Source organism: Achroia grisella, unplaced genomic scaffold (genome assembly GCF_030625045.1).
Source record: "Achroia grisella isolate CSIRO2021 unplaced genomic scaffold, CSIRO_AGI_Agris_v1 utg1062, whole genome shotgun sequence".
In the NCBI taxonomy this organism is placed as follows: domain Eukaryota; kingdom Metazoa; phylum Arthropoda; class Insecta; order Lepidoptera; family Pyralidae; genus Achroia; species Achroia grisella.
The window spans coordinates 352,758-380,647 of NW_026712566.1; the positions used below are offsets into that span (position 1 = coordinate 352,758).

Here is a 27,890-nt window from a genome sequence, read left to right on the forward strand (position 1 = left end):
TATAAAGCAGCATTTTAAATTGTAATGGGCTTTTCATATATATTCAATCACTTAGTACCTACAGATGAGCTAAAGGGTCTGTGCGGCCCTTGTGAACCTTCCTCATAGTAATGTAATAACCTTAAAGTATAACATTTATTGGCTTCAACAATTTATTTCCTAGGTTTCATACAGACAGATCGTTCTAAAAATATAGGTAACTGCTTGTTATGTTAAAGTTGCATTCATATTGTCGGCAAAACATGGCCGGTATACCCAACCCATACGTTAATCGAATTGCGTCGTCGGCATGAGCCGTCCGACTCGTCTGTGAATGTGTGAGGGCTACTAGATATTAAGCCTGTGTACCCACTCATGTCATGCCACTGCCTTATATCATAAACTGCCTTTATACGACACATTATTTCACGCGCGACAAGATGCGCGCGCAATCATGAGTGTTTGCATTTTACTATTTTTTGTTATCACGCGTGACGTGATAAAGGTACGTTTAATGTCAAGTTACTTTCTTTTAAAATATTATTTTTTATTCCGCAGATATTTTTTTTTCAAAAACACGTTTAAGATTTATAAATTAAAATAATACCATAACTCTATAATTGTCTTTGATATGTAGTCAGATATCCTCCATTTTGAATGATAATTAATTATTAAAAAAAGACGCTAAGGCAAGCACGATTTAAGAACGCGTGAATGCGCGATCTGGCGGCACGCGCTGTCTTTCTCTCTTTGCGTGCATTTACATACACATTCATTTCTGTGTTAAAGTCGATTCCGGCGTGAAAGAGCGTATGTATAAAGGCTATACGGGCAGTTGGCATAAGTTTACCTGTATAGAGCTAGGGGATCCGGCAGCGTTGGGCTGTAGGTCACCACTCTTGTTGTCACCGCCGACGGACGAGGCGCCCGTGTCACAAGTGAACAGCGATTGTGTCGCGCACAGTAGCAGTTGCTGAACAAATGAAATGTTGGTGTTCCGTGTACGGGGGCCTTTAGTCTACGGGGGGCCTATGGTGTGGTATGTTTACTGGGGTGGGAGTTGATTTCCGTCTTTGTATTTATAGTACAAACATGTAGTTGTAGCGTCACTGGTGTAGAGTTTCTTAGTCTTAATGGTATGTAGAGATATGATTTAATGTTTATGTAGTCATTTACGTGTAGTATCTGTTTTTAACCGACTTCAAAAAAGGAGGTTCTAAATTCAATTGTATTTTTTTTTATAATATATTAAGATTATTTGAAGATTTCACAACTAACTAAGTTATAATTATATTATTTTGTAAATATTTTAATTTATTGTATTGATTTTCAATTGCGTTCGGATAGACGTTATAAGTTTAGAAGAGTCATTCCTTTTAATACTTAACAAAATAAAACTGATTTAAGTAATTTACTGTACAATTAGGCTTATAATTACTATATTTTACACAAGAAAGTATATTTATTTTATATATTTGTGTGTTTCATTTACAATTTTAAAATAATTGAGTTTTCTGGATATGCCGAAGAATATATTACCAGAAATACCGAAATGATAAAAAAATATAGTACGAAAGGAATAACATGGCTAGACCTAGTATGTAGCCAGAAGAAACCAATGGTCACCGGAAACCATCCGTATTAAGTTTCTCATACTCTCATACGAAAAGAACTCATACTTATCTTATCATCGTCCACTGGTACTGTAAACCGTTGGCGCAGGCGGGTGCACCATTCCATTATAATCAATTACATAAAAAGATTAATGAATTTATAGGTAATTGTGACTCAGTGTTTGTGTTATTTTAACGTTTTATAAGAACCATTATTGTACGGCTTAGAACAGATAGGAATTCATTTTATGTATATTCTACCGTAGAATATTTATTGTAATTAGATGAACACTACACTAATATTAACTTTTTTTATTCATTCTTGAAAATGTAGGTATGTTGTTCATAAATATATACTGTGGATAAATCGTTAGCTTTTTTTTTTGATAACTGTGATAGTTATTTTTATGTTATGTTATTTTGACTACTGTGGTAGTAGATTAGTATATAACATTATATAATTGACTGAAGAGATATTTTGTGTGATAAATCCAATTATATTTCTTGAGTAAATTATGTTTAATTAACTTTACAATATAATTCAGCTGTGAAAGGTAATTTTTATTTCGAAATTGTTATAATATTTATATATCTAGTAATCATATAGTACAAGAATTACTTAGTTTGAAACTAGATGGCACTGTATGGGTTGTGCCACGTTATTTATACTGTAACCATTCTTTATACACTGATTTATCCCGTTTGATAAAACAACCATGTTATCTTCAATGTGTTTAACATTTACCAATAATAACAATTGAAAACAGAATAAAATATACATTGCAATCATGAATATATTACATAAAGTTTCAATTGCGAATTGTTGAATTTGATATGTGACTGAAATTATCAAATTGTTATGAACAATCAATATGATATATGTAATCGCAAAACTGTAATGTTAAATGAGAATTGTTAGCAACCACATTATATAATCGTTGCAAACATTTCTAACGTGAAAAATATCGAGACACCAGCACCTAGTCATTTTAGATCACAACACCGTTATTATTTACCTTGACACCGAAACGCAGCATAGAAGCAATTTGTTTGGCGGCAGAAATAAGTAACACAAGTGAAAACTTTATACAAAGTAATTCACTGTTACCCCGTATCCGAGCGCAATTGCACACAGAGAAAGAAATATGTATACTATAAATGTTAGTGCGAGTGCATTATGTATGTGTGTGCTAATAGTAAAAAACTCATGTAGTTATAACACCTTGTCCCATACAACTTCCCACCCAGTAAGTATGTTATATACAATTTACAGAAAATTGGTACAAATTTATGGTTTTAAGTTTATAAAGTATAACTGCATATAATTGCACTTTCTTTAATTTTAATATTAAAAACATAGTAAACACAAAATCATAAGATTCTATAATGACATATAGCAATTATACATGTGATAGGACTACTCTACATTTTACCATCCGCATTGATAGGGATATGTAATAAATAAGCAATATGATATCTTCACCGTTATAAGTACCCACAATAAATAAAATAGTGTGAAGAAACAATTCATACAGAAATGTGAAATCTGATTCTTTCTATAATATATATAACTCCAACATATTATTTTATGAACCTCTATTATATTATGAACAGAATATGCTACCACAGCGGTGTAAATATTATAATCAATAATATTGAATATTACGAGTTTTGGAGTTACAATCGATTTCAAAATCCGTACCAATGAAATTAAAATAAGTCTCTTTCTCTTTCTCTGTCTAGCTTCTTCCAATTTCATTTGGGCTCGGCTCTCTCGGCTACCTTCGCCATGACTTCTGTCTTATGTAGTCGATTACCGAACAGATTATGTTTTAAAAAATAACAGCCATTTAATGCGATATCAGTAATAGTAGTAACTACTATAAATACAAATTTTGTTTACAGATTACTGTTACAATTCTACTCAACATTAACATTTAAAAGTTGTGATAATATGCAGTTATACTTGACTATTTTACAACTTAATTACGCCTAAACACTTACCTGTTATAACAAGAGCTATCTATGTATATATATTTATTAAAAATGGGTAACATTCTAAAACTTGCAACACCAACCTTTCATTACAAAGGAGTTTGAAGTGCGAAGGAAACTAGCTATGATAGAGTATGGATGATAATAGAGAAAATTAAAAAATAAATCATTCCCTATAACTATGGGAGGGGGACAAACATTCTGGGAAGAAAACTTCGAATAAATAAAAATTCGGGGAAATTTACACCAACATTCCATTTGAAAGTTTGCAACGAAACAAACCGCTTATTAGTTATGGCAACATTAAACAAATATTACGTTATTATTTAAGCTAAAACGTAAAGAAAGGCGATTTTACTTGTAATATTGCAAATAGCAATTTTACAAAGTTCATAATTTGTTATTTATATAATGTAATGTGCACACTACAAATAAATATTTTGTGTACTCGCCTTTTTAAACAATGTTGCTATAACATAAAAGATCAAGTTGGAATACAACCATCTTACCGATATCTTACCCAATTTGTAGTGATTAATAATTTAGCACAAAATTTCGCGTTTGTATGAAGCCAATAAAATGTTCACATACACAATTCCAAATTGATCAACCACGACACTTTAAGCTGATTGAATTCTTTAGCGACACTCAAAGCTTTCAATTACTACTTATAATGGTTTGTTAGTGTATATTGTTTTATACGCAAAATTATCATTTTTAAGCAAATGGTTTCTGTAACTTACAAACTTTATTGTACAGTTATTTATTTGTAAGTAACAGAGGACTATTTTTTCATTTGTTTTACAGATAAAAAAGATGTGCTAATGCGATGTTCGAAATCAGGTGATTAACTGTGGTTGATACTAGACGGTGGTTTCATGAGAAAAGCGTCAAAGCGTACCGCTTAGCTAAAGCCCTTGCGAATATAAAGCGATTAGTTTATTTACACCCATATTATATTGATATTTGTTATCATAAAACTTTCACCATTATCGGTATTATAATACGCCATTAAATTACTAATTTTTATTCTTGATTCACTACCGCGGTATTGGAAATGACTACATATAAGTGTGAATTTACATATTTTTTATATAAAACATAACAACAATATAATAAAAAGTGTTTATTGTTTTATATAAATTACTAAAAATATATTTTACGTTAATTTTACTAATCAATTCTGTTTTAGTTTAATGCTAATGGTAACACCAAAAGCCATGCTATATTGTAGATTATATTTACCTAACATAGAATAGCTTTCTATATATTATCCGGTTTATATAAAAGTGCTATTCTTGGAATTGCAAATAAAAAATAATAATTTGTATGTCAATGGCCATTAATTCAATAAATAATAAACATTATGTAATTATTTAAATTATTTTGAACATCATCAACTTATAAAAATATATATCGTTATTGTAAAACGGCCATAAAACATTCAAATTGAGGCGGCGAATATGAGAGCGGCATATGTTTTTAAGAAGCATAATATAATTAAAATTATAGACTAATAACGAAATTAAACTTGTAATGTTTTGTACCCTATAAGATAATTTTAGTGACCATATAATGAATTTTAATTCAAATTAATATAAAAAATAAAAATATAAATTGAGCAAATCAATGACAACTAAAATATATTTTTTAAGTTTATTAGAAAATTAATGTAGAATCTATTTTAATCAATTTAAATAAAGTTTAATATGCCTTCAAATAAGGAATATTATTGCTCATTAAAATTACTGCCATATACAATAAATATGATCTAATAATATATATATATATGTATCAGTTATAATTTAGTCACGAAAACCGATAGTTTCTAGTTATAAATATATCTACACGTAGATATTATACAAGAAGTTTCAAACCAAATTAAGATAGCAATATAAATAATTTCACGAACCTAAAATTAAAGTACTCATAGAATTTTCTATTTCGTCTTCTAACTTGCTTACACCTCAACCAGAGTAACTGATAGAAAGAGATGGCAACAAGGTTATATTGTATCTAATTTATAATAGCCTTGTTAATCTTTAAATGTGATAATAGTTCTAATTTTGCATTCACGTTTCAATCTCAATTTGGTTATAAGCTTCTCTATTTCAAACACAAACACTTTACTAAACAAAACAGAATCCATATGCCGCTCCCACACGTATAAGGGGGTATTATACTATCAAATATATAGGCTCATAAAACTAGGGACAGAAGTACAGTATCAGAAAAACAATATATTGTTGAATCATAATCCTAGTCCATAATCCTCCATATAATGTAATAAGGAACCAATACATTTGATAACGTAACGACCCCCTAAAACAAGTATATAAGGGGGTTTTTATGTTATCAAATATATAGGATCATAAAACTCACAAAACTAGAGATAGAACGCAGTATCAGAAAAACAACAATATATTCATAATCGTCCCTGTAACGTAACAATGAGCCAATACATTTGACAAGGTAACGACCCCCTAAAAGAACAATAGAACTTACATTCTTAAGCTTGGCTGCTTTAAGCTTAGCTTGTCGGCGCGGTGTTACCTGCACGCCGTGCTTGGAGTGTAGGTGTGGCGCGGTCTGCTTGGCGAGGCACGAGGCCAGCTCGTCCTGCAGCTCGGCCACCTCCAGGCACTGCTGGAGGGCGTTCTGCGCCAGAACCACGTGGTAGTCGATGCCAGCGTGCTCCACCGCCACAGACATGAACAGCTGCACGCACTGACAACGTACAAGAACACGCATTACAACATCATTAATTAACAATGAGGTAGCCTTATTGTATATGTTTTATAGATGATAAAGCAATGGTACACCCTGTTGCGCTAACGGTTTACAAGCATCACGTGGTAGTCGATTGCATGCTCCACCGCCACAGACATGAACAGCTGTACGCACTGACAACGTACACGAACACGCAATACAACAACAATAATGATTAATGAGGCAGCCTTATTGTATATATTTTATGTATGATAATAGAATGGTACACCCGCTTGCGCTAACGGTTTAGGAGGACCACACGTGGTAGTCGATGCCATCGTGCTCCACATTTATTTAGTGAAAACTCAAAAGAATATATATTTATTCCTCATTCAATAGATATAAACTCCCATTATTCATTGAAATGCCATACTTCAAGCCAAAATCTAATTGAAAATGCAAATCAAATGGTCATAGAAGTAGTAATTACAGCAAGAAAGAATGAGTAAGATGATTTTAAATGAACAGATTATAAAAATTGCATGTTCGTTTGGTTTACAATGTTTTTTAATATATATAAATATAAAGAATACCTTAAATAACTTTAAAGCTTCCGCCTGCAGTGCCTCAGAATTTAATGACGTTAACGGGGATGTGATATTTTCTTTGGAATACAACAGTGTTGGATGCCTCCACAGTACACAATCTGGAAATAACAACAATTTGATTACCAAAAGAATAATTTACTCTGTGTTGACTTTATCAATTGTTTTTAACCATAGTAAGAATAGGTTGTCAGTAGAAAACCAAAGCTGTCAAAAATATAATAGGTAGACATATTGTATGTTGTATACGATTACACTTTAAACTATGTATTAATATCTCATCTATAGGATTAGGGACTATTACTATTCAGGGAAGGCTATATATGCTAGATCACAAATCACCAATAGCGGGAGCATGAGCAATGAGCATCAATGTGAAATGTTGCAAAAACAGGCCCATTTTTGGAATATTTCTTAAGAGACGCTGACCCAGTTAGTTATTAATGTCTGGTCTTAACACGATAATTTATATGATAAATAAAATATTTAAGACATGAGTACTATATTAATAATAATTAATAATAAGAGAAACATGCGGCAGTGGGACAAAATAGGATAATAATAAATAATGTGAACTCAACACGAATGTAAAAGTGATAACATACTTGGATCTCCATCTGTTTCCATTAATTTCTGCACGAGCTGCTCAAAGTGCGTGCCTTGGCTGAGGCCGCCGCCGCTGACCACCGTCAGGTGATACAGCCACGAGTCCTTGTCTGCCTTACTCTCGAACAACAGGTACGTGGGACCCTGCAATGGGAGGCACATTATCTTCGTCTTTGGATAGATCAGTCACTGCAGACGGCGCTATACATGACAGAGTACTACGTCAAATTAAACTAATTAGACCGGATTGAAGTACCTCAATTAAGTGAGTGTGTACGATTTTCTCGTGCGAATATGCTATCACGCAGAAAAGAATGTGTAGGTAAATGTAGACAAAGAGAACGAGCGCGCGCAGCCAGCTCGTACATTTCGTTCTTCAATCGTGCTTGCTTTAGACTCATTTTTTTATAATTACTCATTATTACAAAATGGCGAACATCTGACTATGAAGTAAAAACAATTATTGAACCTAAATGAAATTTTACGTAAAGATAAATCACGAAGACGGACATATATTTGATTTTAAAAAACAGACGATGTTACGGTTAACAGCTACGAGTACTATACATTTTTTATTTTTACGAGTAATATACATGCAAATATGAGTACGATGAGTAAAGTCACTGACCCCAGTTACCTGGTGCTGCGGGTAGATGGCGACGGTGAGGTGGTTGCGTGTGTCGTCGTTCTTCTCCTCAGAGTCGGAATCCGACACGTACTCTACGTCTTCAACACGTGCGTCCCGCATGTTGATTTGACCCGTTGGGTTCTGTACATTTTATTTATTTATTAACACTTTATTGGAGCTTGAATGAGTTTGTTATCTCATATAACCTTTATAAGTAGCATACGAATATACTGGTAGAAACGTTTTCGCAATCTCGTTAAGACAGAACGAGACAGCAGTGTTTCAAAAATTTGTTTTTCTCTTGCATATAATAGGGAAAATTTAAACATATATATAAATACATAGACTTGTTTACACCATCGGCTCATTTGTCTATGTCATCTGCTATTAATATATAATGTAATCAACGGTTCCAAAACATGTATTATTGACATTCTATGTATATTTACAAAAAAAATATCTAAGTATTTATATAAGTTGTCCCGTATTCGTAACACAAGCTTGTTTACCGACGTTGTGTGAATTATGCAGGGATATTATTATTATTATAATAGCAAAACTAAATATGTAACACGCTTGACTTAAATTGAAATCAGCTACTTTCACGCTGCTCATACATACATACAGGACTACTCAAAATTAAAGTTACTAGTAAATTAAGACCTTCTTACTTATGTATACAAGAAATTATTATTTACCTGATCCCCAGGCGACTTGAAGTAAAGGAACATCTTGCCTATAAGCACGCACCAGCTTTTCTTTGCGTGCCCGTTTTTAACCTTTGTTAACCATCCTTGTATAGTCGGCTTGTTGTCTTCTTTACTAAGCAGTAATTTCGTTGCATTGCGCCTCTGGACATTCTGAAATTGAACATAAGAATACAAATAAAAAAATGTTCATTAGCAGGTGAAATTAAAAAACTTAAACAACTTTAATTTATTCCTCAGGAATAGCAATGTATGGGAGGCACTTCAGACGTTCATTTCTGTATATGAGCAATTTATATACAAAACTGTTGCAAATGATCTGTACTGTACTGTATAACCCATTCTAAAATTACATTTTAATTTGAAGTCAGTTGTTATGTAAATAAATCAAGTCTAAGCTTCTATTACATATTTAACCCCGAAGCAAAATGAAGGGTGTTATAAGTATGCGATGTCTGTGTATCTGTGGCATCGTAGCTACTAAAAGTACGATCAGAATTTGATGCCGTTTTCTATTTGAAGGCTAACATGCTCGAGATGGTTCTTAGTTACAATTTATTTCAGTTTTTTTTAGTATAATATGTCAATGTATATATATGTACTTGAATTTCTGAATTTCACTATTATTTTAGTTAAGCACCTGTAAAACTCTAATCCAGTCTTCCATAGTAGCAATACTATCAGCGGTGAGGTAGTAAGTTCGACTGCCAGTAAAAATCTCGAACGTAGCCGCACCCTCGTTCCTGGATATCTTACATGCTTCACCCAACCCGATTTGTCCTTGCGGCTTTCTGTTCACTTCTGATTGTGACTTCCAGTACGATAATGTGCCATTCTTCAACACGAACCTAGAAATATTTAGTTAATAGTTAACTCACTATTTCCGGAGACTGTTACTTGTTTAAAAAAAAGTAATGACATGATGAATGAATTTTTGACAATAAATTCAGTGTTTTAACGTTTTTTCATGGTTATTTACATTACACATTATATAAAGAACCACGACGTTTGTAACAGAGTCGACATATAGGAAAACATAAATAATATTACCATTGTATTAAGATATATAGGCGATTATTATTTTACAATTATTGTCAATTTTTGGGTAATTCTCACTGAACATACTTCATATATTGTTGTGTTTATAATACCATAAATTAAATAATGAAGTTTAAAACAGAGTAAGATCGGATATGATAGCTGATAAGTACTAATGCTAAAGGGTTACACTGATCCCAAATAATGAGACAAACAACAACAACAATAATAATAATAATAACAATCTGATTATTTACATTTCTTTGATTTCATTCATGCGGCATCTACCAACTTCTGTCTTTTCTTCTCTACCCAAAGGTTGTCTAGAAGAAATCGCTTAAGCAATAAGACCGCCTTTTTTACCTTCATACTCTATGAATTTTATTTAACCCAGATAAGCCTACTGTCCTATATTTAGGACAGTAGAAATAAAAAAAAATATCAGAATACCCTCTTTATCTAAGATTATTTAGTCTTATGATTTGCAGTAAGAAACGTGTCAGCTTTATTAGAAAAAATAAAAAGACAGTTATTTTAACAGTTTTTACCTTATATTTTACCTTATAAGTGTGTAATAAAAGTGCGTTGCAGACATGGCAAATGACAGGTATGTATAAAAAGGTATAGTTTATTCGTGCGTTGTTTTTTTCTGTGTTAATGTCTAGTTGATAACCTTAACTTTTGTACTAAATAAATATTCTAGCAAAATAATATAAATAAATTACGTATAACTTGTTACAAATACTAGCGTACTATATATAGGACAGTAGGATAATATACATGATTTTAGTACAATAATACAACTTTTTCTTTACAGACCGTTAGCTGCGCATGAAATTTTAGATGCTTTAGAAAATGTTTCTGATAATGAAGAAGATTATAGAGAACGACTGATATGTATTCTACCTCCTCCTGTTGATCCTGAATGTCTCACTGACGAAGATTCGGGTGCAGAAGATAATGTAACTTTGAATAATTTGCCACGAAACATTCTGCTTCAACCGGCTGAAGTAATGATTCAAGGGCAGATTATGGTGAGTGATACAGAAGAAGAACCTTCTGATTCATGGAGAAAACGGGACTTGGCAAAAAATCCCGTGAATTGGCCAGATGTTCAAGGCGCTTGCCAAGATAAGCGCCCAATTGAGTGGTTTGAAAACTTCTTAGATGAAGATGTTATTTCGTTGTTGGTGTCAGAGAGCAATAAATATGCTGTCAAAAAGAATTTGAATGGAGACATAACCACTGAAGATATGAAATGTTTCATCGGCATATTGTTGGTTAGTGGTTATTCATGGCGCCCCCGTAGAAGAATGTATTGGGAGTCGATTACAGAACGACACATGACAACACGTTCATTATTGCTAAATGGCATGACAATAATATATTCAGTATTGCTTCAAATGCTGTAGGTATAAATCCTAAACAATCTGCCAAACGCTTCTCACAAAGTGAAAAGAGAAACATTCTCATAGAAGAACCACATATGGTGTCCATCTATAACAAATATATGGGAGGAGTGGATCGGTCTGATGAAAATATTTCACATTACCGAATTGGTATACGAGGTAAGAAATGGTACATGCCGTTGCTCACACACATGATTGATCTTGCCGAACATAATGCATGGCAGTTATATAAAATAAATCATGGAAAACTGGATCATCTTGGCTTTCGCAGAAGGGTAGCAATTGCTTTGATTGAATCAAACAGAAAAAATGCCAAAAGAGGGCCTAGCCGACCCTCCCATCATGAACATGCTGATAGTCGTAAAGACCAAATGAATCATCTGGTTATTCCTCAATCGAAGCAAACACGCTGTCGTCAATGTCACAAAAAATGTTTGACACGTTGCAAGAAATGTGATGTTGGAGTGTGTGTTAAGTGTTTTGAAAGATATCATTCATAAATAGTGTTAATCTAGTAAATTACATATAACAATGGGTAATATAATCAATAGTTATCTAATAAACTACACTTTTTGATTACATTCTGTTTTGTCATAAATGGTCTTTTATTTCCTCTTATTATCCTACTGTCCTACATATAGGACGGCTGTTTCCCTGAAAGCCTTACACTTAATTTTTTTTTCATAATTTTTTTTATGTTGCATAAGATCTAATAAACTAAATAATGTAACTTTTTTCAAAATTTTCAGAAAATTTTAGTTTCAGGCTTATCTGGGTTAATATTATTTTGGGTAACAAAGTGTAATAAAATATCAAAAATATTAGTTTTAAATGATGCAATGACGAAGAAAATCATTGATACTCACCATCTCTTCCTCCAAGTCTTGAGTTTTCCACCCAACTTGGCCAGATGACCGCTCTTCTCCAGCGCGTCGTGTCGCCGAGGGGAGTCCGTTAGGAGTTGGGAGTGGGGATGCGCGTGGGGATGGGGATGGGGATGCGCATGGGGATGAGTGTGGGTATTGGGGCGGGAGAGGGATGCTAGCGAAGGCGATGCGGCTGAGCTGTCCCGCGTGCTGCACGAAACAGCGTCCGGCGGAATCGCGTAGTCATCCGACATTCCCGACTCGAACGATGTATCTGTCAGTAATTAACGTGTAAATTGAATGGATGGTAGGGATTTGAAAATAAATACATTTATTTACAATAATCATAGGAAACATATAACAAGTAAATAATATTATAAACGTTTTATAATTCATTATTTAAGAAATACAGCTGCGGCCAAATGGCTACCACTGTAATATAAACGCATGTATAACGATTTCGGTAGTGTAGCGGTTTAGCAGACATTCGACCATTGAGAGTAAAAAACTTCCAATGGTCTAATGTCCTGACCACATCTTAGAACTGATATCATGAAATAGTCAACTGTTTTGTAGAATGGCATAAGTTTCTACTAACATTACATAATTTTTTTAACAGATCAGGTATATATTTGAGATATTAGAAAATGAAGATCGTTAAATAATATAAAGAACTAATACAAGGCTATCAATGATCAAATATTGTAAAGATATATCATAAACTAGTTTTGTTAATCTATACAGAAAAACCGGTAAATATGAAAATTACCACTTTCCATTAGGATATTATTTATTTACCATTCCAAAAAGTTGATGTAATTTTTCTTAATACTAACCTCTCGTTTTACTCTGTTTACTTGGTGACCCACTACTGGATCGCTTCGCTGGACTTAAGCTGGAACTAGTTTTAACGCTTTTTGATGGGCTACTGGCACTTAGGCTCGTATCCGACGAGCTGCACTGTCCATTGGCGCTATTCGTCAGGACGAGTCCGTGGTTGGACGTTTGTTGTATGGACGTTGGCAGCGTATGTGTTAGGTTTGCGTTATTTATAGGTAACTGGTTCGATGTCTGTGCACCTGTGGGTTAGTTGCAGTGTTAATAAGCATTTCATGATTGCCACTATGATTGATTCAGTAATTCCTTTGCAATACAATGTTGTAGCCTATTTGAATCGCAAAATTGATATGATCAATAACATACAAACGGAATACACATGTCTGAAATATATATCTCCGCAATACACAATGTTATATCTATTCGAAATTATAACATTTTTCTTAAAAAAACATTACACATTTTTTTCATGTCTATTTTTTTTTTCTTTTTTATTATTACATATAAATAATTTGTCTGTCTTATGTCTTTTCAATGACCCATATCTATTCTTATATCAACTTACATACAAATAGATGGGGACTCTTCTCTTCGTATATAGGGATTAAAATGGTGCTGAAAATCGTTATTTTAAAGCAAAATTTTAGAAGTTATGGAGCATATTTTGCTCGTTTGTTAGCATGCTTTAACAGCAATAAGATTTCGATAGATTTATTAAATTGTTAACATACATTTCTGGTATATTGTAATTACTTACCAAATACGGGGTTGTGATGTGGTGTGCTATGTATAATGACGCCCATAGACTCCTCGCCGTCTGATGAATCATCCGACGAATCGCCAGTGAATGGCATCGACCTTATTTGACTAGCACGCTATAACAATATCATATAGGATAAAAAAATTGAACATTTATTTCAATAAAAGACATTGTTAAAGTATTTATATTAAACAGTAGTCTTAAAACTCAGTAGAATGGGGTATAATATTGTGAATGACATAAAAATACGGTTGAATTTAAAAATTTCTCCCATTTTAAGTTGCTCAATAATTAATAATTATCTGCTCAAATTTTATACAAAAAGTTAGATTTGTATTTGTAAAAAAACAAACTCAGAAACTAGTATAGATTTAAAATTTTCCCGATATTTAAAATGCTAGATTTGTAATTAAGTTGGTCTAAGGCAAGGCATCTTACCCCTTTAACAGTGGCGTATACAGGGACGGATATGTCCTGGTAGCTGGTGGATTCATGCATCGGCCGCGGGCACGGCGGGGGACTCAGCTCCTCCTCCACCGACTGCTGGAGGCCGTCATCTGCCACCTTAACACCGAAATATCCAATCTATCAAAGTCCAGAGCATTTGAATCATTTTTATTATTATTATTGAAAGCTAATACTTTCCAAAATAATAATAAAAATTCTATCTAATATTACAAAAAATAGCCCCCAGGACTACTTGCTATGTAATATAATTTTTTAAAGTTAATGTTAATAAATATGAACACAGTTTACACACAGAAAAATACAAATAATAATAACAAAAATCGAGACAAGTCACCACAGTACAAATGACACAGCTGAATCGAATTTAATCAAATTCGGCATGGCCTATATATCTTTTATTCTTAATTATGTGTGTGAAATTCCACAGTACATTATGATATCTTAGAATAAAGGAATGACACTGTATTGGTGATACATTCCGTATTCCCAATACATTAGATGTAATACTTTATTCTTTATTCAGACCTGATATATCTTAGCTTCCCAACTAGGAAACCGGTGTAAGGGGGGCGTAGGCGGCCTAGGCTGTTCTGATGTCGAGCTGTCTCCAGTTGAAGACCCCCCTCTGCTATTCCCTTGTACCACAACATTTATAGGACCCTGCCAGGCAGGTGTGCGCTCTGAAAAGTAAAATATAAATTCAAATTTTGTATTGATAGAAATATTGATAGTTATATTAATAATTTGCATTGTTATATTTATGAAAAGAGAAGGCAAAAGAGGTAGAGGATGTCATCTAGTCACCCGGTGGACCAGTATGAGCAAGCTTGTCGCTGCGGAAAAATAGCCCGACCCGACAACCTAGGCAAAATTGTCCTGGCGCCGAGAAATTAGGAGAGCCGACCCCGCATAAAGTGGGATAGAACTAAGAGGAAGAAGAAAAAGAAGTTATATTTATGAAAAGCTAGATCCGCCGAACGTTTGAGATAGTTGTGTCCTAATAGTTTATTCATTCCTGCATTATAATTTTTTTTTGAGGGTTTTGGTCTATTGTAATGTGTAACACTGCGACCTGCACAGATCTAGTGCTTACCCTTTTTTTAAGTTCGCTACCTAGACCCGTCAGAACAACAACTGAAGGATATTCTTAGCTATGCTTTTTATCTCCTTAGTATAGGATAGAGTAAATGAAATTTCTTTGGATAGTACACAACTTTCAAAGGTGAAAGTTCGTTTATGCATGAGGGGGCTGCATATATTATACTAGGTTGTGAAATCAAATCTGATCGACACCAAAAATAAAAAAAAAATGTGTGTCCATTTATATCTCCAATTGAATTCCCGCGACGAAAACACCGATATCAATTCAAATATAATCCGAAGGACAGTTGGTTGGTTGTTGCCTATATGATTGTGCAAAACATATTTTTATATTAGATCAAGGATAACAATAAATAAATAATAATTCACACAACCCCATCTACTAAGACTAAGCAGAGCAGTGTTATGGATACTAGACAACTGATAGTAATAAATAAATAATTGTTTTTGGTAATACATACATAACATACATATAATATATCCAGACCGATTCAAACAATCATACTAATATATGCAATACAAATGTTTGTACCGTGCGAGGAAACAGGCCATCGGAAATAAGACGGTGAGCTAAATCGCTAGACCACAGAGGCCGTGGCAAAGCATGGAACCCATGTTGCTACATAACTTATATTATTTTGACGCCGTGTAACTTACCTCTACTAGGGGTGTAAATCTCGGCATAGTCATGTGTTGTATCCCCGTCAGTTGATGTGTTAGGCGTTGTAGGCAGAACTACTAAATTCTCTACAGCCGTCTGAAAATAAAATATTCATACATATATAACAGAAAATTCAGTGAAATTATGGCTGAATTCTGTCATTCATTATTTCGTATAACTAATGTGCAGATGTAACTAGTGGATATGGTTTGTTATATTTTTTTTAATCTTCATACATTATTCAAAGTTCATAATTTATTTTCTAATCTTTAGTCTGTTTCTAGTTGGAAGTTATTTAATTTCATGAGTATTCTATTCTTTGGTATACCTTTTGTGAATAATATATTATTATTATACCAAACAATATAATACTCATGAAATTGAATAATCCAGGACAAGTCACACAACGCCATCCAGTCCCAAGCTAAGCAGAGATTGTTTTATAGATACAAGATATAAATACTTAGCTACATTTTTTTATAAATACAAATATACATAGAAATCTTCCTGTCCGATACAAACTCATTAATATAAATGTTTGTACTATACAAAGAATCGAACATGCAACCATCATAAATAAAGCGATGTGCTAAACCTCTAGGCTACCAAGGCCATCTCTTGAATAATCGTACGGTGAAGCTGTAAATGCTAGCTGCGGCCAACAGCATTAGAGTAGTCGAATAAAAAAAAGTTATATTTTTTTTTGTTTACCGCGAGATCGTCGGCCAGTAAGCTAGCTGTGGTCCTCTCGTCCATGGTTCGATTCATGGTGTTTAAGGGAGGGGTGGCAGCATTGACGTTATTCGCTATGTTGGTAGTACCGATAGACAGATTTCGTCTATGCCGCACCGGCGTACTGTAGTGGGGTTCTGATGAGGGAAGCTGCGGACAAAATTAAAAAGTTATAAATCAGAGAAGTGAGGAGATAACGGTGTATATGATTATGATAATTGTGTGAGTGGTGCCCTCTCTAATACGAAGAGTTATACAGTATCTTCACTGTAAATCTATACATATAATAAATCAAAGTCTCCATACTTGTACATTTAAAAAAAAACTTAATGGATTTTCATGTGGTTTTCTTCGATCAATACAATAATTTTTTTCTTTCTTTCTTTCTAATTTCTGAGGAAGGTTTAGATGTATAATTGCTTAAAAATTTGTGTAAATTAATAACTGAGCAAAGGCATGTCAAAGATCACTTGTTAAATTTAAGATATTGTTAAGCTAAGAAAAAGCACAGACTGCATGAGTCTTAATACATTGGATGTTTAGCAGTCAACCTGAATCTGGTATTCTATTCTATTCTATTACAATCATAATTTTCTTGTAGTCCTAGTCATGTAAGCCTTGACATATTCTGACTATGGGATTACGAACACAATCACAGTACAAAAAAGTGCATCTTGTAAATAAAATACTAACACTGATCTAAAACAATTATATCATTTAAATTGCATTCTAATAATAAATTGTAAAATAACTTAAAGCCAGAACTAATAAAATAAAAATTTGCATGATGAATGTGATAATGAAGCACAGTGTGGTATTGGTCATGTCATTGTGAAGCCAATATATTTTGTTTATTAAATAAATAAGAATAAGGTTGTGTTTTAAACATAGAATTAAAATATACATCTAACACCAATGAAAATATAAAAATCAAGTGCAGATATAAAGTAAGAGCAAAGTAATTGCTTAGCAACCCTATGGGTTTTTATGTGGGCGCTACCTGTGGCCCTTCTAGGCTTTCTGAACGCCGTCGGTTAGAGGCCAACAAACTGGAGGTTGCTCGAGGTGAGCCGTCCTCAGTCCTCACTTCGAGGGAGAGGCTCGCTCGAGTGGGTAGAAACTGAAGAAGGTTTCGTCATAGATTAAATAATGTCTAGGAATAGATACCTTGCTTACAAATAATGTTAGTGTTATAGAAATAGAAACAATCTTTATTCAATAACTCATTTGGAAAGCAGCCTCATCACAAGAAACCTGAGAAAGAAACTTGGGTGTTGCTCTTTTGAAAAAATGTTATTATATAAATAAATAAATCCACAGTTTATAAAAGTTCCAAACCATGATTTCTTTCAATGATTCTCATGTTGTGTTCTGAATTTTGTATCATCTACATATTAAAATGTCAACATGTTTCAATTATTATTTTTGTTAATCAGTAAGACTGCAGAGATCCAATAATATAAATACAGATACAAAATAATATTTGTTAATTTTATTTGTAAAAGATTTTGGGATATAATGTTTATCTCTCAAGCCTATACATTTTTAAGTATATAAATTTTTGAGTATTAAATTATTGATTGTTCATGTAATTATTGTATTTTATTTTATGTATATGTCAATTTGTATGTCTGAGTGTCCTCAGGTATAATTTCTCATTTTTGATTTTTAATTGAATATAAACACTTTGAAACTAACCATTCATGCAATTTTTTTTTCTTCTGAATAATATTATTTGCATTACTGTGACCCCTTTCACCACTTTCTATAGCAGACTAAGTTGGAATGGCTAGAAACCTCTTTTAGGGCTAAGTTCTCTGCTTACATTGTTTCTAATTAATTAAATTAATTAATGATTGTATTTAAAATTGCAACAAAGACTAAAGTATATAATACTTACAGCACAGTTTCGGCTACCCTGCGCTGCTATATGGTTCCTAAGGAGCTCCAACTGCTGATTACACCGATCGTTTTGTTCCCTTAGTAGTTGATTCTGTTGTTCTAACTCCTTGAGTTTATTTGTAACCCACTCTTTGATACGAGCCGCTTTTGCTTCTACTTGCTTCGCGTCCTGGAGTCTTAGCTGTTTCTGTAAATAATCCAATTATAAAATTAAACAAATTTAATTCTAAAAGGACTACTTTGTAACCTAATTTAAAATAGTCGATCGACGTATGAGATTTACCGCCAATATGTTATCTTACCTGCATTTTCTTTATAAATTGTTATTTGGTAATATTAATATACATAAATATAGTATACGCCTAAATACTACATAACTTCTTACAATTACATTAAACAATATATTTTTGATTTTTCAACATAACTATTTGTTTTGCCTAAACTAAATAAATAATAAAGCATAACACTTTCCATATTGTCAACATATACTACGTATTCATAATGTAGAATTCGGGATTAAATAAAATTAAATTTACTACATTATAATACAAAACAATAGAAATAAACATTATTAGTAAATAAAAACAAAACATAAAACGTCAATGACGACGTCAAAATGTGTGACGTTTGTGGTCCATCACCATGACGTCTGGCTTTCTAAGTTTGAGATGCGTTCCTATGATCAAAATTTTTTATAATCTCTTTTAAAAATTATTTAGTAGATATATGCTATACCGTTATGAAATAAATAGATATCATTTTAGATCTAAGATATACGTCTGTAAAAAAACTTTCCTCTTTTAGAAAGAGATATTTAATTTTTGGTATTATTAATTATTCCTTCTAGACAACCATTTTGGGACAAAACCGGTAGGTTAACCTAACTTTACTTTCCTTGCTTAGAACATTTAAGTTATCAAGCGAAACTTTCTTTTAGGTGGCGATATCGTGATGGAGTATTCGTGACTAGTCCTGTTTAGTAATAATTTTGCATAAACTGAATCTTAGTTTTATGAAATATACCTTTCATATTTTTATTTTGTTTTGTTATTTCATACTAACATTTTTACCCGAGTCACTCAGAAAAGTTAAAATAAAAAGTATTCGAAAGATAAGAAATCGTAACTTTAATATTTATATATTTTTATATAGTTTTATAGCAACATAATAACACCGTTATATTTAAAATGTTAAAGATTATTATGAACATGAATAAGTGCTAATTTGACTATTTTGGATACAATGTATAAAAAAAAAACCGTAATCACAATGTAAGGACCTTTTGAATATTAAACAAAATGAACATAAGGATTAATATACTGGCAGTAAGTTCTGAATATAGAGTAGGTATATGTACTGATCCTTATATGTATTGAATATAAATAACATTGGTTTCAAAGCATGAAAACAATACTAATAAATAATTTGAAAATCCCTAATAAAAATTGACTTACGCTATTATAAACGTACATTATATACATACCCGTAAATTTTATATGAGAAATACTACTTTGAACGGTAAGTATTCCTTTTTTAAAATACAGATTTGAAACTCAGAGCATACTTCCTTTTCTGGTTAAATATAAAAAGGAATATGTTTATTTTTTGTAAGTATATCGTTTCAGAATTATTTACGTAACGCTCATAAACAGTTTTAGTATATTTGTGATTCTTTTTAATAACCAAATTCAAAGATAAGGTGGTTCAGAATTCGAGTGCTTTTTGTGTGTCGTATATATTAATAGTACTTATTATATTTCACTATAATTTTACCTGCTCTTCAATTTGGCCCTCTAATCGCGATATGGCTCTGGGTGCTCCGTCAGCGCCCGTTGGCCATTCGCACAGCCGCTGCTCCATGGCGCGAACCTGCAGCAATGACAATATAATTTATTTCTTTAATTTCAATAGATATACAGAAACAATACACTCATAAAGAATAAACACAACAAAAATAAAACAAAATAAAGTTTATGGTCAACCTTTATATCTCCGTAGAGTGATGATATGTTAAACAAGATGATTTTAAATAAGACTTAAAGACTTCCAATCACAATCCATTTTAAGATAACATAAAATAAGCAAAGTCTAGTCGAATGATATACTAGTAAACTACGAGTATATAATTAGAAACAGTACATTTTTAGGCCGTTAAAATTTTCATATTAGTTGTAAAAACTTGAAAGGTAATTTTGTAATTTAAAAGAATATTAAATTGTACAGCAAAAACAAAATACTTTCTGCAATATAAAACTTTTATCTTTAATTATTAACCTGCGGCAGAGAGTTGAAATTTTGTCTAATATAATATAGTCTCTGGGTATAGTGAGTACAATTAGAGAAAGAAAAGTGCGTATCGTTCTTTGAATTATTATTTCAAACTATTGTATAATCTATGGTAACCTAATTGTGGTTTGTTATGCCATTAATACTTAATAATACGACCATAACCACAATATTGCGAGACCTTACGCAAAACCACAACATTACAACGCCCACCGACATGTTGTAACATCACATAAAATAAATTTAAACAATGTATTCAACATTGATTATGTGCATTACTTGATTACCTTTAAGTGGTTATCTATGTAGTTCATTAACTAATATAAAAGATGGCCGAGTTTAATTTAAATTCATTATTTCTTAAAGCTATATTTTTTTAAGTAGTTATTTAATGAACATCAATTGTTATAGATATTGTGATGAAATGTAATAATAAGTATCTTTCAGCCAGTACTAATGAGAATTAAGCATTTAATACTCTTATTTGTAGTCTATGAAAGTATTATACAATATGAAATAGTCAATATGTCGATAGAGAGGTTTTATTTAAAAAAAAAGTTTAAAACCTATTACAATAAATAATATTAGCACTAGTATTGTTTCAGGTTTAAAAAAAATATGACTTTAGTGTAAGACTTTTTGGAAACTATAGTTAGTGATGGTAAATATCTCACTAGACGTACTATGTAAGGGACATGTAAAAAATATATATTTTTTAAATTATAACTAAATACATAAATATCATATTTTCATTTATATATACAAGATAAGTCAAATCTAAAGAGTCGGGTAAATATGGTGTATTATGTACACGTACTCGTAAATTATTAAAAACTTGTTAGTTAAAGTAACAAATATAAATTAGTATAATGTTACCTCAATTACAATACAAACTTACATTGCTCCGTATATACGGTATCGACCGACATTCTGATGGCTTCGCACCTCATTTTGACAGTGAATCATAAACACTTACGTTTATAGTCCATAATCTGCATTACATATGAAAGCTCATGTTTCCGGTGTAATAAACTACGTGAAATAATAAAAAGTTCATTGTACTCATATACTGGCGTTATTGCGTAGTCTACACTACTAGAGTTTATTCATGATATTTCCATTGTTTCATAATTTCTAGTAATGATTTCATATTCTATCTGTATAAAATTCAATTAACTAATATAATAAGATATTTTCATTAAAATTATTAAGTGTTTGCACACTTCTTTCATGTTAAGAAAACAGATCGAAACAAGATAAAATAATTTAATAAAAATAGTTTTACTAGTTTTACTATCGAAAATAAGTTTTAAGAAATGGTTAAACTGGTAATAACTACACTAATAATGTAATAAATAACATAAAAGAAGTGTTGTTAAATATAATGAAATTTATACAATGAAGGTCAACTGTAATTGATACAATTCAAGGACATGCCAATATATAATTTATAATATTAACTATAAACTATCGATAATATTAAAATATTGGACACCACAAATTTCATAACAAAGGAAACTAAAGCAACGGTAAAGGATACAACCAGGAATAGCACGCATTAATCACAAACGCCGTAATTTGCCTGACTCACGACATGAGGGGACGGCAGTATTGGGAAATTTCTAAAACGGGCGCACACTTAGACAAGCGGTGAAGAAAAATAAGCAATAGTTAGCACTTCTGGCCAAAGATATACCAACACTGTACGAAATGAATTAAAAAAAACTATCTGTTTGATATTTTCACAAATTGTATTGTCGAATTACGGTTATCAATTAAAAAAAAAGATAAATTTAATATTCGGCATGATCATTATGAATTATTAGAAAATTGATTACTGCTTTGAGAATATTTTTATTTATGCATAATACTAAAATTGAAACAAACTAAAAATAGTTAGATAATCAACATATAGCGTATCTATAAAATAGTCCTTCAAATATATTTGTTTATGAATCGGATTTGGGGTCAAGTGTTTAAATGAAGTGTCAGAGGAAACATAGAACTGCGTTCATTATTAAACTCTGTCTAATTAAACCATTGCTAATACAAATTGTCCACTAACTACGCTTCCTTATTTATACAACAGAACAGTTAATTTTATTACGTCGTTGATAGGAAGAAAGTAATAAAACTGACGCGTTAATGCAACATTAAGTAATTTGGGTAGTATTATTATAAACATTTTGTTTATTTGAACGGGATGTATCAATCTATGATCAACATATATAGGTTAAAATTAGCTACACACAACACTCGCCGCCTTGTGATTTACTATTTCAAAATAACTGGCGTCTGAACGCATCGGTAAGCGCCACCGGATGAGGGCTTGTCGTTTTCTTCCTATTAAATACCGCAGTCAATCGAATTTATCTTTCTATTAATTACAAAAATTAAAAATATTTCAATCTATTTCAGTTCAATAATGAAATTTATATTCATAAAACCGTAGACTAATATTGTAAAGAAGAAGGCTTTTATTTTTTGTAATAATTAAGATAAATAAATATGACTGATTATAATCATGTTAATACTCGTATAAAGCTTGCAGTGACGTATTTTACGCGGGTATCGCTGCGTTGGGATACAGTTGTATATCATAAATATTAAACCTGAAGTAAATGTTTTTTAATTTCATATCTATAATCTTCCATTATTGATCTTTTGAAATCTAACACAATCACAATACTTCGTATTCCACTTTAAGCTTTAGATTGATGAGTGACAGTTACTTGTTAACGTCGGTGTAGTGCAATCAATCTAAATGTTTACCAACGACGTGGACCATTTGGCGCCCGGAATAGATCAAAGTCGCTTCGATCTCATATCGCGATTGTGTCTCGGACGTGATACATCCGGAGTTCCGCTTATTTGGGCCATAGGAAATGATTAACAGGAATCTTGTGTGTGGCCATCACTGGTTACAAATAACAAGAGATTAGTCACGAATTGCCTAACAGCATTACAGTAGCAACTTTTTATTTATTTGTATTATTAGAGTCTCTCCCCGGTTTCGCTGGCTGGGTTCTAGTGGCGTTGTGAATTTTGTGTTTATTAATATGTCACTCTGGTATAATGTACCCTTCAAACGTTGCAAGAAATTCTCAAATCGGCGCAGTGGTGTCGTGTTTTCCTTATATGTTATAAATTCGCTTTCTCTTTTATCATTAGTATACTTATTATACTAATGGACTATTACAGTTTAGTACTTCCATCATCCTATTTATATTATAAATACGAATGTTTGTGTTGGATGGATATTTGTAAATCTTCACGTAGTAACTGCTAAGCGGATCGAATACTTGGTACATTATATTCTAGAATAACATATATTAGAATTCTCACGATTGACATTTGGGGAATACAGCTCGTTATAGTAGCAATATTAATGTAAATAAACGATTACAGCGTAATAAAGCTTCTGTGAGTATTTCTTAATATAAATGATGTATTTATTGATTACATTTAATTATATCGTTTGGTATCATATTGCATTATAATCACATCAGACGTAAAATAAACTACTAAAAAATCTCTCTTCTCGTAAAATCATTACACGTAAAATTAACGTCACATATATTAATTGTAAATACAAATAATCACATCAATGTCGTAGTTGCCTACAATTAAGGTTGAGCTAAGTATATTAATATTATAGTGCGTTATATATAATATAATTGTATTGGAGTATACCTTGTTGCTGAACTAAATAAATAAAATTAATTACTATTCAATGAATTTCTGTGGAACAATTTTTTAATATTATATGAAAATGTATCTGATTCTCTATCTATCTGTTATTAGATATTTCATGACAAAATTTATAATAATATATTTTGATATCATATTCTAATCTAAATATTTTTGACGTGCGAACATCGGAAGTAAGGCGGTGGGTAGACCCGCTAGACAATACCACAGAGGCCATCAAAAATTTACGTGAATAGAGACTATATAAAGAGAACGGATATAGGCTAAATTTTAGCTTAAAACAGCAAACAAATCCGTGGGTAACAGCTACAGTTAGTTACATAAGATATGTAACTAAATATTTACAACTAGCACCTTATGAACTGTTGTTACCCACAAAGGAAAACGGTTTGTTCTGTTCTCGAGTTCTAATTAACTTTAGCCAAGTAAGTCGAGAGCGGTGCGGGGCCTCAGTGCCCAGGGTGTGCCCGGGGACTATAAATTAGCGATAGTGCAGGTTCGAGTACAGTAAGGAAAACGTCGCATTTACTTAATGAGAAAGTTTCTACCTACTGTTTTGTTTCAAATGGATATTGTGTTCTGTAATGGGCTAATTTTAAACTTTAGTTAAATATAGATATATATATAGATGGTTACTGAGTTTGTTCATGGCGATTAAAAAAACTATAAACAAGGTATTTTTGATATATAATAATAGGTACAACAACACCCTTTTTCTCTTTCGTCACGACTGTGATCGCAGATGGGGTAGCCCGTGGCTTTGTCAATTGTTGTCGATGTTGCGGTGAACGTAAACTTTGACATGCTCACATTTCAGAATACTTGGATTCAACATGACAGGAGAGCCTACCGCCATCTTAATTTTAGGTTCGATATTGATGTTTCCTTCACTGAAGAGATAGTAAGAAATATAAATTGACACAAATCGTTTTTCTTTAGTGTCGACCAGATATGTTCTAAGCCGTTTAACACCTGCCACTTTGATCCTATGAACAAAATATATTATAATTATTAAATATAGCAACTATAATGGAATATTTCGACTGTTGACCACATTGCTATCAATCTACCATTTTAGGTTGCCACCACGCGGTTCCCCCTGGAAACCACCATGATAACTTACAGGTGAAATTGTCCTAATGGGCATATTCCATATTCAAACTATCATGCTTCGTAAGCGCAGTTTTCTTTCAAGCAGAAATAATTTAATAGCTTTGCGATGGACTATCTTATACTTTCTGTTATCTTATATTTCGTACAGTATGTAACGAGAACTAAACTGGATATAAAACTTTATTCTAAGCAAGTTGTATAGCTGTATTAGATAGAACCTGTGTCGTAATAGTAACCTAAATCCTAATATTCTCAGAAGCTTGCACTGTACTTAAAAGATAAAGGATTCTTATCTCGATGTAGGTACGCAGTAATAGTACGTACGTAATATTTAGAACTGCTTATATTGCGGTCAAAAAGAATGTCCTCGTAACGTGGACAATGTCGTGTAAAATAAATAAAATTTTATTCAAATTTGTATTAATATTTTTATAGACAGATTTCGTTAACTGACTTATTATGCGCAGCTAAAGTTGGGTCCATAATCTTCAAGTAACATATTTCGATAAAGTAGGTATCAATTAGAAACAATCACTTTTAGTTCCCTGAGGAACAGGAGTGGTCTAGACTGCGTGGGCAGTACCGCAGTAATAAGATGATAGAATATAAAATCATTGATAAGTAATCTTAAAGGACGATTCGTTAAGTATATTATCGTTTACGTTAAGTTTTTTATCATCACGTTAATTGAATACAATAAACTTTAGAAAAGAATACCTAACAATAACAATTCTTGCAATTAAATTTATAAACCATTTTATTACATGATCACTGATGAATACCACAATATTATTTAAAATCTTGATACACTATCTTTTTAGCAAAAACACTGTAGCAATTAGAATCGAAAAACCACAAACTAAAGTCGTAATCACGCTTTGAAAGCGCGAACAAAACACACTTAAAGGGCAGTTCACATTATCCGACCTAAACCAATCCCCGTGGAAAGGTTCATTTGGGGAACGGTATCTTATGATTTGAATAGAGAACGCGACGTGCGCGCTCTCTGCGGCGCGGAAGCGAACTAACTTGCACCAAGGATATCCTACAGGACGTGCCGAGTATACATTATATGAGGATCGATATTTACATAGTGCTTTTAATATGCAAGTATTATACTGAAAGCATACAATTTAATTTAATAATTATGCATAAAACTCGAGAACATTAGTTTTGCAAGAAATATTTGAGAAGATGACAAGTAGAAATCTATGATAAATTTAAAAAGCGCAAGTTACATTTTGCATATAATTGTATATAAAATACTATCAAAATGGCGATTCTATTGAAAAAAAAGCGTATTAACTTTTAAATTTCTGAAGTATGGTCCATTTAAAATTACGTATCTACTTAAAGTCAAAATTATTTTATTGTTCTATGGACAGTCAAATAAAGTAGACGAAAGAATCAAGTTTTCCGAAATTAGGTACTTACAAGGCATGGAATTTTAAAAATATCTTAAAAGAAACGTCTAGAGACTTGAACTTTATAATAATGTCCTTCGTCTATTTTTATCATTCATAAATACCAGTGAGTGAATTAAGCTTGAGTCGATTCACAAACAAAGGAGTCCCGAGTTAGGGCCGAGTGAATAGCGTGCATACTAATAACAAGCGTCGAAACTAATCCGCACTGTAATAATTATATCACTACTCCATTCATTTATAATTACTCTGAGTAAAGAGTAGTGAATAAACTCTTTTAGAATTTAAATTGCGTTCCGGTAGTTCCGCACACATTTGAGTAAGTACTTTGATGTTTTAATCACTTACATGTGATCTGAAGAGGTAACTAAAATTATTAATATAGTGAAAATAGGCCTTAAAGTAAGAAATGAACCGTAGTTTAGATATTATGCATTGTTGCACCGAAGGGTGTGTGTCATATTCTGAGGATATATATCACCGTTCGCAACAGTTGTTATGGTGGGAAATTTAATTAAATTACTGTATAATTATCCTTATTTTACTTTTTTTTTTTAAGTTCAACAATGTTGGCAAAGAAGAATCTTTTTGTTTTTGAAATACTTAAATTTCCTACCATATCTATAAAAATAATCATGCAAATAGTAATGGTCTATATAAAAAAATACTCGTTCAAAACCTTCAAACTTTTGGTCGGCAACTTATATTTTGTTTTACTTACGTACGTACTTTAATTAGAT

General features: G+C 32.1%; 1 protein-coding gene across 10 annotated transcripts in view; it reads right to left on the minus strand.

Annotated features, from left to right (window-relative positions):
• LOC131840639 (uncharacterized protein CG43867) overlaps window positions 1-26,722 on the minus strand; it is a 34,977-nt gene extending 8,255 nt beyond the window's left edge. Inside the window, exons 1-18 of one of the 10 annotated variants that reach the window (XM_059188854.1) lie at window positions 26,491-26,722; window positions 21,801-21,934; window positions 20,390-20,485; window positions 18,615-18,803; window positions 16,694-16,864; window positions 15,979-16,078; window positions 14,746-14,900; window positions 14,191-14,316; window positions 13,750-13,867; window positions 12,992-13,234; window positions 12,156-12,429; window positions 9,483-9,690; window positions 8,834-8,995; window positions 8,145-8,276; window positions 7,507-7,651; window positions 6,890-7,002; window positions 6,141-6,314; window positions 830-952 (exon numbers count right to left, since the gene is read on the minus strand). In XM_059188854.1, coding sequence (XP_059044837.1) covers window positions 830-952; window positions 6,141-6,314; window positions 6,890-7,002; window positions 7,507-7,651; window positions 8,145-8,276; window positions 8,834-8,995; window positions 9,483-9,690; window positions 12,156-12,429; window positions 12,992-13,234; window positions 13,750-13,867; window positions 14,191-14,316; window positions 14,746-14,900; window positions 15,979-16,078; window positions 16,694-16,864; window positions 18,615-18,803; window positions 20,390-20,476 — 2,520 coding nt within the window. In that variant the 5' untranslated portion in view covers window positions 20,477-20,485; window positions 21,801-21,934; window positions 26,491-26,722. Of the gene's footprint in view, window positions 1-829; window positions 953-6,092; window positions 6,315-6,889; window positions 7,003-7,506; window positions 7,652-8,135; window positions 8,277-8,833; window positions 8,996-9,482; window positions 9,691-12,155; window positions 12,430-12,991; window positions 13,235-13,749; window positions 13,868-14,190; window positions 14,317-14,745; window positions 14,901-15,978; window positions 16,079-16,693; window positions 16,865-18,614; window positions 18,804-18,918; window positions 19,001-20,389; window positions 20,486-21,800; window positions 21,983-26,443 lie in introns of those variants that run through there. The other 9 variants (XM_059188838.1, XM_059188847.1, XM_059188815.1 and 6 more) reach the window with 9 other exon arrangements.
• Window positions 26,723-27,890: the final 1,168 nt, after the last annotated feature.